The sequence below is a fragment of the Andrena cerasifolii genome, unplaced genomic scaffold, assembly GCF_050908995.1.
Source record: "Andrena cerasifolii isolate SP2316 unplaced genomic scaffold, iyAndCera1_principal scaffold0164, whole genome shotgun sequence".
Classification (NCBI taxonomy): Eukaryota; Metazoa; Arthropoda; class Insecta; order Hymenoptera; family Andrenidae; genus Andrena; species Andrena cerasifolii.
In genome coordinates, this window is record NW_027485057.1 from 29045 (window position 1) to 44376 (window position 15332).

Sequence of the window (15332 nt, forward strand, 5' to 3'; positions counted from 1 at the left end):
AGGGCTCGTTTCTAAAATCAGTATTAGGAAAATTGAAGGGTTCAGCTCGCGATAGCACGTATGGAAAAACATTTACTACAGTTAATGAACTAATTAAACATCTAAAGGGTAGATTCGCACCGGGCAAGAATTATCCTTACTATCAACACGAAATAGAAAATATTCGGATGAAAAAGGACGAATCAGTTAGCGATTTTTATGACAGATTAAACATATTAATTAGCGGAGCTCGAGTTGCGTTAGAGGATAGTTATGGGAATAATGCAGAACAAATGTTATTACCATTAAAAGAATGCGGATTGGAAGCTTATATTCGCGGACTTCCAGATGAAATAGCGCGCTCAGTAGATGCGCGTGACCCTAAAACTTTAGACGATGCGAGAAAATTTGCAGCGCGTATAGAAACGCGAATGAAATCCGGAATATTACCATCGAATGAAATCCAGAAAGTATCATTTAATCAGAATAATAACTATTCTAGATCATCGAATTCTTACTATCAGGATTACGCTAATCGCCAATCCATTAACCCTCCTCGCTATCAAAATTATGCAATTCGAAACGAAGAAGAGAATCGCACACGTTCACCGAGTCCCAATCCTGACGTAACCGGATCGCCAGTAGGAATTTTAAAATCCCCATCACGCAACAGGGAACCATACAATCATTATTACAATCCACCGGGATTTCCTCCACATCCGTACTACTCGCCTTATTTCTATCCGCCAATGCCATATCCTAATTATTACCCGTATGATCATTATAATACAAACAGTAATGAACCACCACGTTCAGCAAGAGATAGGTATTCTCAATGGCCCAGACCAAGATCTCCATCTCCTATTCCTCCATCAACGAGACCGAGTTCTCCATATAATAGAAATACTAAACCCGAAGATAGAACCGGTCATTTAAACGCACAAATGACCCGACGGACGGACGCGACGTCGAGTCATTCGGAAAAGGAGCGTCATGCAACAGTAAAATTTCTAGCAAACCAAGAAAAATTGCAACGGTAGAAAAACCCGAATCCCCACTAGTAAAAATGATGGGTAAAGAGCTGAATATGGGTTGTGCATATTTCCTCGTAGATACAGGAGCAGATATAAACGTAATCAAATTAAGCGCCCTTGACGAAAATGTTTCAGTCGCACTTCATGAATCAGTTGCTATCTCAGGAATAACTCCGGATATGACAGAGACTTTAGGTACCACAATAATTACATTATTAGGCAAACCCGTAAAATTTCATGTCGTAAGATCTTCATTTGTACTGCGTTGCGATGGTATATTAGGTAAAGAGTATCTCACACAAGAGCAGGCTGAAATCTCCTTCGCCCATAACACATTGGTAACACGAAGCGATCCTATTAAACCCATACCTTTTGTTGGCCATGATCCAGTACCTCGTAGTGTAAAACCCCGACTTTTGTATTTAAAAGCACGTACTAGAAAAGCGGTTGCCATTGACGTTACGAATCATGATTTAAAAGAGGGATATCTACCTAAAATTGAAACTATAGATGGTTTGTACATTGGCGAAGCTGTTGTGTCTGTAAATGACCAAGGCGCATGTCACGTCTTTGCCGTTAATACGACGGATAAGGATGTCGAAGTCGAAATTCCGCCACAAGAATTAATACCATTCGAGTACCATAACTTCCCCGAAGAAGAACAAAATTATTTCGATTCTGATACAGAAGATGAGACCTTGCCAATCGCGGAAGACAGAGTTTTAGAAATCATAAAAAAATTGCGTCTCGATCATTTGAACGAAGAAGAACGGGATCATGTAATTAAAATCATTAAAGAATTTCCAGAACGATTCCACTTGCCTTGCGATAAATTACCATGTACCTCATACATTAAACACAGAATCCCCACAGTAGATGATGTTCCTGTGAATACGCGACAGTATCGTTTTCCTCCGGTTCATAAAGATGAAATAGAAAAACAGGTTCGTAATAAACTAAATAACGGAATAATAGCACCTTCAAATTCACCGTATAATTCGCCCATTTGGATTGTTCCTAAAAAACCGGATTCTAAAGGCAATCTGAGATGGAGAATAGTCATAGATTTCCGCAATCTTAATGAGAAAACCATTGGCGATGCATATCCATTACCGAACATTACCGATATTCTGGATCACTTAGGTGAAGCCCGATATTTCTCTACGTTTGACTTAGCAAGCGGATTTCAACAAATTGAAATGGATCCTAAAGATAGAGAAAAAACAGCCTTTACAACCCCAAACGGTCATTATGAATACATCCGAATGCCGGAAGGTCTCAAAAATGCTCCAGCGACTTTTCAAAGGCTAATGGATCAAGTCTTACGCGGGTTACAGGGTACAGAAGTTTTCGTTTATTTGGATGATATCGTGGTATATGCCAAAAATTTAGAAGAACATGAAAAGAAAATTCGTCGTTTATTCATGCGTTTGGCCGATGCTAAATTAACTTTACAACCCGATAAGTGCGAGTTCCTCAAAATAGAAGTTGCTTACCTAGGACATGTTATTAGTCACTCAGGTGTAAAACCGGATCCGAAAAAGATTAGTGCAGTAAAGAATTTCCCTCGTCCGAAAAATCAGAAAAATATTAGGCAATTTCTAGGTCTAGCAGGATATTACAGACGCTTTATCAAAAACTTCGCAGAAAAAGCTAAACCACTGTCAGACTTGTTGAAGAAAAATTCTACTTTCACTTGGGGAAAGGAACAAAAGAAAGGATTTCTGGAATTACGAAAAGCACTTTGTAAAAGTCCCATACTTCAGTATCCAAATTTTAATAGTCCATTCACCTTAACTACAGATGCGTCAGACTATGCCATAGGCGCTGTACTCAGTCAGGAAGTAAATGGTCAAGATCTCCCAGTTGCATATCTTTCGAGAATTTTAACTAAACCGGAACAAAATTATTTCACTACAGAAAAGGAATGTTTGGCAGTCCTTTATGCCATTTTACACTTCAGACCATACTTATATGGCCGTAAATTTACCCTAGTCAGTGATCACGAACCGCTACGATGGATTAATTCAATAAAAGATCCAGGGCAACGATTGATCCGCTGGCGACTAAAATTGCGAGATTATGAGTATGAATTTATTCATAAGGCAGGAAAATTAAACACAAATGCTGATGCCTTATCAAGGAATCCAGTCATAGTAAATGAACTATGTTCGTCTGATGATTTCAGTTTATCGGATTCCTCTGATAATACAAAGTCGGAGTTAGCACCTGATTGCCCAAAATTATTACCAATAAATAAACCCTCCACAACGGGCAAACGAATCCCGACATCTTCGGAATTTGAAGCTTCCAAACCTAAGGAAAGAATAGCTAGTTTACCAGGAAAACCAAAATTAGGGAGACCAGTAAGTTCAATATCTAAACCGAGGATACCTGTACCTTTAGACACCAGTGCAATAGCAACTAGAACGCGAGCAAAGTTTCAAGCTACTGAAGCTCCGGGACCATCAAAAACACAAGAATTAGGTAGATCAAAAGAACTTTCTCTAGTAGAGGACGTCGATTCCGATGACGAACAGTCAGATCCGCCCATATTCCGTCAACGTAGGAGTACACTGCCGAATCTGGGATTTCATCCTAAACAGATGGTGGAGAATCCTAAAATTCCAGATTCACAAGGTGCAGTGGCCGGTACGGAATTGCGGGAAAAAGGGAGCGAGTCCGAAGTAGAGAAAACTATTGCCATTAATTTACCCGAAGTTCGCGATAGTGATACAGATAATCAGAACAAACAGAAGTCCACATTTATAGATTTAGAAGAACTACAAGAGTCTTTTAATAGATTTGAAAAATCATTATTAGATAAAAGCGCTCAATTACAGGAACTTGAAGAGGAAATAGTTTTATTAGATGCCCTTTCTGAAGGAGACACTTTAGATGAATATAGACAGGAAATATTACAAGATTTGGATCCATACGATGATGATACTGGGGACGAAGAGTTAAATAGACGTATAGGAAAATTATTACAACAAGCTAGAGATTCTGAAAAAGGTAGTCAAATTCCAAATCCAAGGCGTGAGGAAACAGCCAGTAAAGCACCTCAGCTGAAAAATATTCCGGAAGAATCAGAACTAGAAATAACTGCAACAAGAGTGCCTGATAGCACAATCGTTAACAGGCCTAGATACAGTTCAATCTTACCTACCCCGACCGTAGATCGAAACCCTATAGCACTTTCGACACCATTTCCAAATTCAACGGTTGATCGAACTCCCAAGGAGGGAGGTAGGCAACCTATCGTTCAAAAATCTACTCCTAGACAGCTTTTCCCACAAATCTCAAACTCATCATCCATATACATCCCGGACGCTGATTACATACCTCCGGATCTAGAATTCGAATCTCGCAGCAAGCAATACAAAAGTAAAGACATCGTAACTTCTACGAGACAAAATCTAACGTATTACAGATCAAACTATGTACATTTCATTTCGTCCGATTGTGAACTTGTTACACCAGTGAGTATATTGCTCTCCGACCTAGGCATCATCAATGCGAACGACTTAAAAGAGGCAAAGCCCAGAGTGGGACAAATACTAATAACAAAGCGCGGTAAAAATAGAATATTTAGCGTAGTCGTAAAAAGGAAACATTTTGATAAAATTTCTACTCGGGATTTGGAACTTGGGCTACAGAACCTAAGGAAAATTCTTTCAGATTTAGATATAAAGGGTCTAAGAATCTCACAGAATGGCGACTTTACAGACGAATTACCTCAAGGTACGTTAATAGAAATATTAAGGAATACATTTGAGGACAGCAGTATCGAAATAGCCCTTTGTTACGGAAACACTCAGGTACCTCCGGAAGAACTTCGTCTGAAAATCATTTCAGAGTTACATGAAAGTTTGGTAGGAGGACATAAGGGTTTAACAAAGACATATTGCAGAATTCGAGAACGATTTTATTGGCCAGGTATGCGCAACGATATTCAAAATTATATCCGTACTTGCAATAGTTGCCAGAATCAAAAATTAGTAAGAACTAAAACTCGTGAACCAATGTTAATCACTGACACTCCTTTGGAGCCATTTTCTAAAGTATCATTGGACACTGTAGGTCCTTTACCCACTACTCCCAGCGGGAACAAACATATACTAACTATGCAAGATAATTTGACAAAATATTGCATAGCTGTCCCTGTTCCGGACATAAAAGCAGAAACTATAGCTCACGCACTGGTTACTAACCTTATATTGCAGTATGGAACGCCACGCGCAATACTAACGGACAAAGGGACTAGTTTCATTAATAAGATAATTCGGAACTTAGCAAAAATCTTCAAAATTCAACATGTCACTACATCTGGTTACAGACCCCAAACTAATGGCGCATTAGAAAGAAGTCACATAGTGTTAACCGAATATATTAGCCATTATATGAATGATTTTGATGATTGGGATAGGTTAGTACCCTTCGCTATGTTTTCTTATAACACATCTGTTCACGAAGCTACCAATTTTACTCCGTATGAATTAGTTTTTGGCAAACTTGCGCGTTGCCCAAGTTCCTTCCCGAACGACGAGAATTTGGTCACATACAATTCATATTTACATGATCTAATAACGCGACTTTCGGAGATGCAAGTAATAGCAGGACAAAATTTAGTTCAGGCAAAGGAAAGATCAAAAGTGTACTATGATAGGAACGCCCGACCCTTCAGAGGCAAAATAGGGGATATGGTACGTGTTTTAGTAGAACCAAAAAGGGGAAAATTCGCCAAGCGCTATCACGGACCATATAAAATTATTGGGATACTAGAAGGAAACAATGTTTTGTTAAGAGATGAAGCTGGTAAAATGCTCACCAAACATGTCGATAAATTACAATTAAATTGGAGTCCTGATTGATTTGACTGATTCAGGAAGAAGGATGACACTGACCCGACTGATAATCTTACTTGCTCTGCAACATACCGCGCGGACCCAGGAACTATACAGACTGACACGTACGGATTTGAACCCGGGTTTATACTTCGAAAAAATCAACGCGATTAGATTTCAAAGGGCTGATTGGCGATTCATAATAGTTATAGATATAGATAAAGTAGTAGCAGAATTCCCATATGAAGCCGGGAACATTGAACAAACTCGTCGCCACTGCACTGAATTTCCAACCACGATACCATGTGATTCTTATTTACGAACAAAGTACTTAACAGATAGAGTGCGAGAAGCATCGGAACTACAGAAGGAACTAATGGAATTGAGCATGGAAATTAAGAGGCCAGAATATGAATCACATAATTTGCCTAAAGCTATTACACGCAGGAATGCACCTTTCGGATTCATAGGTTCAATTAGCCACGCCCTATTTGGAACTTTAGACAGTGACGATTCTGAATACATTAACAAGGAAATAGATAAGATATATGCTGATCAGAGAAAAATCACCCAACTTGTCAAAAATCAAACACATATAATCATAAGTGACCTCCATAATGTTCATAAAACCTTCAACCGAGTTGCAGCAGAAGTAAAAGCTAATAGACAAAAGATTTTGGATTTAGTACTGCAAGTGGATAAACAGTTGGCCTTGAACTACAGCGTAGCAATGAGTCAATATTCAGCATCTGTTGAAACCTCTCTAAATCATTACATTACTACCACGCAACGTTTTATCACGGCTTTGAGCACTGCACGCAACGGAAAATTACACCCATCATTACTGAGCGGATCTAGTTTCAAAACAATAATAAATGAAATACATAACTCAATGGTCGATTATGAACTTCCAATACCGAGGGACCATCAACGAATCGAGGATCTCGTCAAGATATCTCGTGTCAACCTAAAGTATATAACAGGAAAAATAGTCGTAACAGTACAGATACCATTAGTAAATCGGATTGAATACGACCTGTACAAACTACACGTATTACCAATTCCTCAGTACATTAATAGTTCTGGCGATGTAGGAAGTAGTAATAGAACTGCAATTTCGGCTTTCATCTTACCGGAATTTCCATATTTAGGTATAAGCACTGACCACTCCAAATTCTTCGGATCAGATAATGCATTCATAGATTCCTGCACCTGGGCATGGCATTACTACATTTGCCCACAGGACGTCCCATTGCAAGACATAGCTCACAGAACATGCGAAACTTCTCTATTACTTCAACCAGATCCGAAATTCTTACGCTTGTATAATATTAGAATCATGCCCTATCATATACCTTCCTGGCGAAAATTAACTACGCTTGGCGGATGGTTATATTCATTTGAACAACCGGAACCCCGATGCAAATCCTATGCGGTCGACAGAAGAATACTCACACCACCATAGTTGGAACAGGAATCTTGGAAATACATCCGGAATGTTTTGCAAAAACACGATATCATACCTTGCTAGGATCAAAAGCGTACTTAAGCAAGGATTCCTATTACTACATTCCCAATCTATTACTGAACATTAGCTTGATATCACCTGAAATCTATCAGTACTCCAAAGAGAAACACACCACAGAGAATCTATTTTCAAATGACATTAATAAATTAGAACGCACATCTGATTCGTTGTATGAAATTGAAGCCCAAATAGAGGAAATTGGAGAACATCATCGAGCAAGGAAATCACATTTGTCATTGACGTACGGATCAATAGCGGTACAGGCCGTAATCGTAATAGGATTGATGATTTACCATTTTTGGAACCCCCTGAAGACCTTATGCAGGATACGATTCCTAAGGAAACGTGACTCGAACCACGAACCAGAGGAAGCTTCAACCAGCCAACCAGCACCAATACCATTACAAGAATCAAATACTTCGCAAAACAGACCACCATTGCCTATTCAGAGGGCAATGATAAATTGCTAGCAATATGTATAACAACTAACCCTGACAGTCTAAGGACTATGGGAATCCCCTAGTCAGAAATTGTTGTTAGTTATAACTCTTCTATTGTTCTTCTGCTCCTTTGATAATGATTTTATTATTTCATCATTTAATCTTGCTTGTGTTTAACTGTCTGTAGTGTATAGCGAAATGGCATCGTCCAGTCAGTGGCAACAAAACTCCACGGAACGGCGATTGTTTGTCAGCCGTTTGTCTCCATATACAAAAAAGGAGAAGCTGCTCGAGGTATTTCGCCCTTATGGTGTCGAGCATGCGGTGGTAATGAGGAAAACAACGGGAAACTGCGCATTCCTAACGTTCGCAACTCTGGACGGAACAAGGAAGGCCTTGGCTGCGGCGGACGTCGGAATAATATGCCACAAAAGGAAATTGAGGGTGCTGATGGCCGATTCATGGCACAGCTCAAAGTTAATTCCCCCACGACCCGATGTGACTCCATTTCCGGGAATTGACTTAAGCGACAAAATTCCCCTACCAACGGAATGTATTGCAAAAATTGCCAGCTATTTGCCATTCGCAGATCGGGGTCGCTTGGAAATGGTTTCCCGACGATGGCGCCAAGGTAGCCTTGCCTCCTATCACCATATGCGTCATATTGACCTCAACAACTGGTGTTGGCCGAACGCGTGGGAAGGGAAATTGATAACAACTAATTCCTTCCACTGGTTGATGATGAGGGTGGGCGCTTGTCTGAAGAGTATAGGTATAAGTGAAGAAAGCTTGGCTAAAAATTTGAAACCACAGGTAATGGCTATTGCGATTAAAAACTGTCCTGGTTTGGAGTCTTTGGACTTAACCGCGGTAACTATAAGACCGTCGGCATTGAGGGAAATGGAACCTCCAGCACCACGACTGACCTGCCTTAAACTAGGGAAATGCGACGGACCAGTGGACCCAGGGCTGTTCAATGTGCTGGAATCTGCCAGACACTTGAGATCGTTCTGCGCACTGGGGACAGATATTACCGGTAGATCCTTGTTAGCCATAACCAAAGATCTCCAACAGCTTACTCTCCACGACTGTATAATATTAAAACCTGAAAACTTATCGAAAATGCTTCAGGAATTAACGAGCCTGGAGTATCTAGACATAAGCAAATGCGATGGCCTAATAGATCACACCATTCTACAAGTGTTAATTGACAATATTAACCTCCACGCCACTTTAACAATAATCAAGTTTCATTTTTGCTCCTTTAAAGAGTCTGTTCTTGAAATAGAAATGGAGGAGGACAATGAAGCAGCCGAGAGGGGAGAGTTTGTTGAACTGGAGCTGGGGCCAGTGGAGATGGCAGTTTCTTTCCCCTGCAGGTACAAAAATGTGACCAGCCTAAGCCTCACGTTTTGCGGATGGGTAGCCTCCGGCCTCGTTTCGGAAATTGCACTGCATATGCAGGATGTAACGTCCTTAAACATCAGTGGTTGCACAAATATCAAGGGAGAATTCACCCTGGAACCGCTGCGACAAATGCAGAAACTCCGGATCCTGAGTGCCAACAACATGCATCCCAGCGTCGGAGGGTGGTTCCTGCAGTTCCTCAAGGGCTTGGTGGAGGTACACTGTAGGGAGAATCAAGGCATCTCCGACGAGGACATATGCGGTATGCTGCGGCAGTGCCCTGAAATAGCCATAGTCGACGTAGAGAGGTGCCAAAACATCGGCAAACCGGTACTAACTTGCGCCTACGAGGTAGTGACAAGGGCTCACAGGACCGAGCCAATACATTTATACATCGGAGGTACCCAGATTACGCGATCCACAAAGTACAAACGCAACCATTTTCTACATGTTACCTACGACCTGATGTACGAGCCCCTATTTAGACCCATCTAAATTGTAACAGGATTGCATTGCGACAATGTGCAAACATTATGGGATTTCCCTAGTCCAATGCAACCTGAGCACATACGTCCATAAGCGCTACTGTACTTATACCTTCAGTATACATCGTCGGGGACGACGATGATTCCAAGGAGGGAGGGATGTTACGTTCGGAACGAAAAATTTCTCTTTTTAAGACGGGGTATGCATCAACAACGCCTAGCGTTATGGGAAATCCCTCGTTGATCATACTCCCGCCTAGTTAGTTAATAATAAATTAGTAAAATCAGAACCCCTTCTTCGAAGCATCGTCGCCTCGACATATTGCCGTCCCGTGATAAGGATAAGGCGGTGCTGACGCAGCGGCGTTCTCACCAGAAAGTCGCGCTCCGAAAGACCCAGTGGCTCTCTTGCTGTACCGAATTCGCTCTGTGTAAGCGGCAGGAGTGTGGTTCAACAATGCCTTGCAGCATTGTGGGAAAGCCCTCGTTGAGCGCACCCCTGACCGTCGCGCTAAACATTGTAACATAATCAGTAACGGCTACATCAGGAATGCGCACACTGGGTTCCTTCTTGGAAGATTGACGGAATCGTATACTTTACATCCGGTCACCGATGCAGGGAACGACGCCTTCCCACGGTTTTGTCGCACGTTTCGTGGATCGTTAATTAGTTAGGAATTGTTCTTTTAGACCCCTATCACAATTTCTGATAGTCAACCGACTGTGGGATTCCCCTAGTCAGAAATTGTGTATATAAATTTATGTATGATGAGGAAAAGGCCTTCAGCTATGTGAAATTGTACCGTGTTGATGTCATGGTTTATAGTGCGTACATATGCTCCGCAAATACAGTTAATATAATTTTCTCGATCGTATATTTGAATCAAGAGAGTATGACGGATGGATGTGAGCAAACACACATACACCCCGCCTCGCTAAGTGGAGGGGCCCATGCATGGTCAAGCGATAAGATGCAGCGTAAGCTTTTTCGACGCGGACCCACCCTGGCCGCTGCCGAGAGCGTGAAGCTGCGGCACTCTGTGACGATAAATCGTGAGGTGCGTGTCATTGGGTCCGCGAAGTCTTATAGAGCTAGAGTTCTCCGGTCTACTGTGTAACCGCGTGAAAGACTCAACTTTGCGAAACAATTCAAATCCTAAACTTTTCAAAACTAATTATTCGCTTAACTTACTCAGTTAATAATTTAATTTACATTATTTCCGTTTCAATTTATAATTCAAATCAAGTGTGTGTGTGTGTTTTTGCGTCTAATCCTTCTTTCTGATTCAGGTTTATCAGCGATCCAGAAAGTTTTCCAAAACTCAAAAAGCAAATTTAAAAGCAGATTAACATTTATATTATTGCGACTGTCTGGTGAGTTCCCTTTCTTATCTTTTTCTTTACCACTTATTTGGCACTGTTAAAATTTAATGCATCTAACTAATAATTTCTGACAGTCAAACGACTGTGGGATTTCCCTAGTCAGAAATTATAATCAATTATATTAGTACCTGAACTTTATACAATTGTTGATCGATCATATCCATAATTTATGTTATGTTCTTATGATTTCATCCGTTATTCAACATTAAAATTTTATTTATACTCAACCTCTACTAGTGAATTACCTATCTGATTCCATTGAAAAGACCCGTATGGGACTGGAGCAACGACGATCCCAAAATCTACCCCTTCTCCTTCTGAGAAGGTACCTAAATAATTATCAACTAAAAGAATCGACTGTTACGACTGCGGCGAGCCTCCTTGCTTTTTCTAAATCATAAACTCAATCCAGCAATACTTGATAGTCTAATGACTGTGGGATACCCCTAATCGATATTGCGTCTAAAAATCGTGCCGCTCGAACACTAAAAAGGCCGCGGCACGTAACAGCACAAAGTAACGTCTCCGGAGAGCAAATCAGTGCGCGAGAAGTGGGGCAGAAGTTTCGAGACAGTGACTGTTCAACGAAGAGACGCAGAATTTTCGAACACCTCTTGAATGGCCTGCGCCTCTTATTGGCAACTTTAAGGCGATGCATTTGAAGCTGAAATTTAGTATACCTCTTTCCACTTCATGTTCTCATGATATATTGGCCAAAATCTGGCGAATATTTTCAGAATGCACAAAATTGCGCTTTGTAACAGGAGATCAAGCCGTTGAAAGAGATGGCACAAAGTAACGTCTCCGGAGAGCAAATCGAAGAGCGAGGAGTGGCGCAGATGTTTCGAGACAGTGACTGTTTAACGAAGAGACGCAGAATTTTCGAACGCCTCTTGAAAGGCCTCCGCCTCTTATTTCCAACTTTAAGGCGATGCATTTGAAGCTGAAATTTAGTATACCTCTTTCCACTTCATGTTCTCATGATATTTTGGCCAAAATCTGGCGAATATTTTCAGAATGCACAAAATTGCGCTTTGTAACAGGAGATCATGCCGTTGAAAGAGATGGCACAAAGTAACGTCTCCGGAGAGCAAATCGAAGAGCGAGGAGTGGCGCAGATGTTTCGAGACAGTGACTGTTTAACGAAGAGACGCAGAATTTTCGAACGCCTCTTGAAAGGCCTCCGCCTCTTATTTCCAACTTTAAGGCGATGCGTTTGAAGCTGAAATTTAGTGTACCTTTTTCCACTTCATGTTCTCCTGATACATTGGCCAAAATCTGGCGAAAATTTTCAGAACGCACAAAATTGCGCTTTGTAACAGGAGAACATGCCGTCGAAAGGGATGGCACAAAGTAACGTCTCCGGAGAGCAAATCAGTGCGCGAGAAGTGGGGCAGAAGTTTCGAGACAGTGACTGTTTAACGAAGAGACGCAGAATTTTCGAACGCCTCTTGGAAGCAATGCGCCTCATATTAGCAACTTTAAAGCGATGCCTTTGAAGCTGAAATTTAGTATACCTCTTTCGACTTCATGTTCTCATGATATATTGGCCAAAATCTGGCGAAAATTTTCAGAACGCACAAAATTGCGCTTTGTAACAGGAGAACATGCCGTCGAAAGGGATGGCACAAAGTAACGTCTCCGGAGATCAAATCGAAGAGCGAGGAGTGGCGCAGATGTTTCGAGACAGTGACTGTTTAACGAAGAGACGCAGAATTTTCGAACGCCTCTTGAAAGGCCTCCGCCTCTTATTTCCAACTTTAAGGCGATGCGTTTGAAGCTGAAATTTAGTATACCTCTTTCCACTTCATGTTCTCATGATATATTGGCCAAAATCTGGCGAATATTTTCAGAATGCACAAAATTGCGCTTTGTAACAGGAGATCAAGCCGTTGAAAGAGATGGCACAAAGTAACGTCTCCGGAGAGCAAATCGAAGAGCGAGGAGTGGCGCAGATGTTTCGAGACAGTGACTGTTTAACGAAGAGACGCAGAATTTTCGAACGCCTCTTGAAAGGCCTCCGCCTCTTATTTCCAACTTTAAGGCGATGCGTTTGAAGCTGAAATTTAGTGTACCTTTTTCCACTTCATGTTCTCCTGATACATTGGCCAAAATCTGGCGAAAATTTTCAGAACGCACAAAATTGCGCTTTGTAACAGGAGAACATGCCGTCGAAAGGGATGGCACAAAGTAACGTCTCCGGAGAGCAAATCAGTGCGCGAGAAGTGGGGCAGAAGTTTCGAGACAGTGACTGTTTAACGAAGAGACGCAGAATTTTCGAACGCCTCTTGGAAGCAATGCGCCTCATATTAGCAACTTTAAAGCGATGCCTTTGAAGCTGAAATTTAGTATACCTCTTTCCACTTCATGTTCTCATGATATATTGGCCAAAATCTGGCGAAAATTTTCAGAACGCACAAAATTGCGCTTTGTAACAGGAGAACATGCCGTCGAAAGGGATGGCACAAAGTAACGTCTCCGGAGATCAAATCGAAGAGCGAGGAGTGGCGCAGATGTTTCGAGACAGTGACTGCTTAACGAAGAGACGCAGAATTTTCGATCGCCTCTTGAAAGGCCTCCGCCTCTTATTTCCAACTTTAAGGCGATGCGTTTGAAGCTGAAATTTAGTGTACCTTTTTCCACTTCATGTTCTCCTGATACATTGGCCAAAATCTGGAGAAAATTTTCAGAACGCACAAAATTGCGCTTTGTAACAGGAGAACATGCCGTCGAAAGGGATGGCACAAAGTAACGTCTCCGGAGAGCAAATCAGTGCGCGAGAAGTGGGGCAGAAGTTTCGAGACAGTGACTGTTCAACGAAGAGACGCAGAATTTTCGAACACCTCTTGAATGGCCTGCGCCTCTTATTGGCAACTTTAAGGCGATGCATTTGAAGCTGAAATTTAGTATACCTCTTTCCACTTCATGTTCTCATGATATATTGGCCAAAATCTGGCGAATATTTTCAGAATGCACAAAATTGCGCTTTGTAACAGGAGATCAAGCCGTTGAAAGAGATGGCACAAAGTAACGTCTCCGGAGAGCAAATCGAAGAGCGAGGAGTGGCGCAGATGTTTCGAGACAGTGACTGTTTAACGAAGAGACGCAGAATTTTCGAACGCCTCTTGAAAGGCCTCCGCCTCTTATTTCCAACTTTAAGGCGATGCATTTGAAGCTGAAATTTAGTATACCTCTTTCCACTTCATGTTCTCATGATATTTTGGCCAAAATCTGGCGAATATTTTCAGAATGCACAAAATTGCGCTTTGTAACAGGAGATCATGCCGTTGAAAGAGATGGCACAAAGTAACGTCTCCGGAGAGCAAATCGAAGAGCGAGGAGTGGCGCAGATGTTTCGAGACAGTGACTGTTTAACGAAGAGACGCAGAATTTTCGAACGCCTCTTGAAAGGCCTCCGCCTCTTATTTCCAACGTTAAGGCGATGCGTTTGAAGCTGAAATTTAGTGTACCTTTTTCCACTTCATGTTCTCCTGATACATTGGCCAAAATCTGGCGAAAATTTTCAGAACGCACAAAATTGCGCTTTGTAACAGGATAACATGCCGACGAAAGGGATGGCACAAAGTAACGTCTCCGGAGAGCAAATCGAAGAGCGAGGAGTGGCGCAGATGTTTCGAGACAGTGACTGTTTAACGAAGAGACGCAGAATTTTCGAACGCCTCTTGAAAGGCCTCCGCCTCTTATTTCCAACTTTAAGGCGATGCATTTGAAGCTGAAATTTAGTATACCTCTTTCCACTTCATGTTCTCATGATATATTGGCCAAAATCTGGCGAAAATTTTCAGAACGCACAAAATTGCGCTTTGTAACAGGAGATCATGCCGTTGAAAGAGATGGCACAAAGTAACGTCTCCGGAGAGCAAATCGAAGAGCGAGGAGTGGCGCAGATGTTTCGAGACAGTGACTGTTTAGCGAAGAGACGCAGAATTTTCGAACGCCTCTTGAAAGGCCTCCGCCTCTTATTTCCAACGTTAAGGCGATGCGTTTGAAGCTGAAATTTAGTGTACCTTTTTCCACTTCATGTTCTCCTGATACATTGGCCAAAATCTGGCGAAAATTTTCAGAACGCACAAAATTGCGCTTTGTAACAGGATAACATGCCGACGAAAGGGATGGCACAAAGTAACGTCTCCGGAGAGCAAATCGAAGAGCGAGGAGTGGCGCAGATGTTTCGAGACTGTGACTGTTTAACGAAGAGACGCAGAATT

At 41.7% G+C, this 15332-nt stretch overlaps 1 protein-coding gene across 1 annotated transcript; it reads left to right on the plus strand.

The window, feature by feature from the left end:
* Positions 1–8026: 8026 nt before the first annotated feature.
* LOC143378085 (putative RNA-binding protein EEED8.10) lies at positions 8027–9814 on the plus strand. Its single transcript, XM_076829925.1, has 2 exons — positions 8027–9635; positions 9741–9814. The coding sequence occupies exons 1-2, from the start codon at positions 8027–8029 to the stop codon at positions 9812–9814; spliced, it is 1683 nt and encodes a 560-aa protein (XP_076686040.1).
* Positions 9815–15332: the final 5518 nt, after the last annotated feature.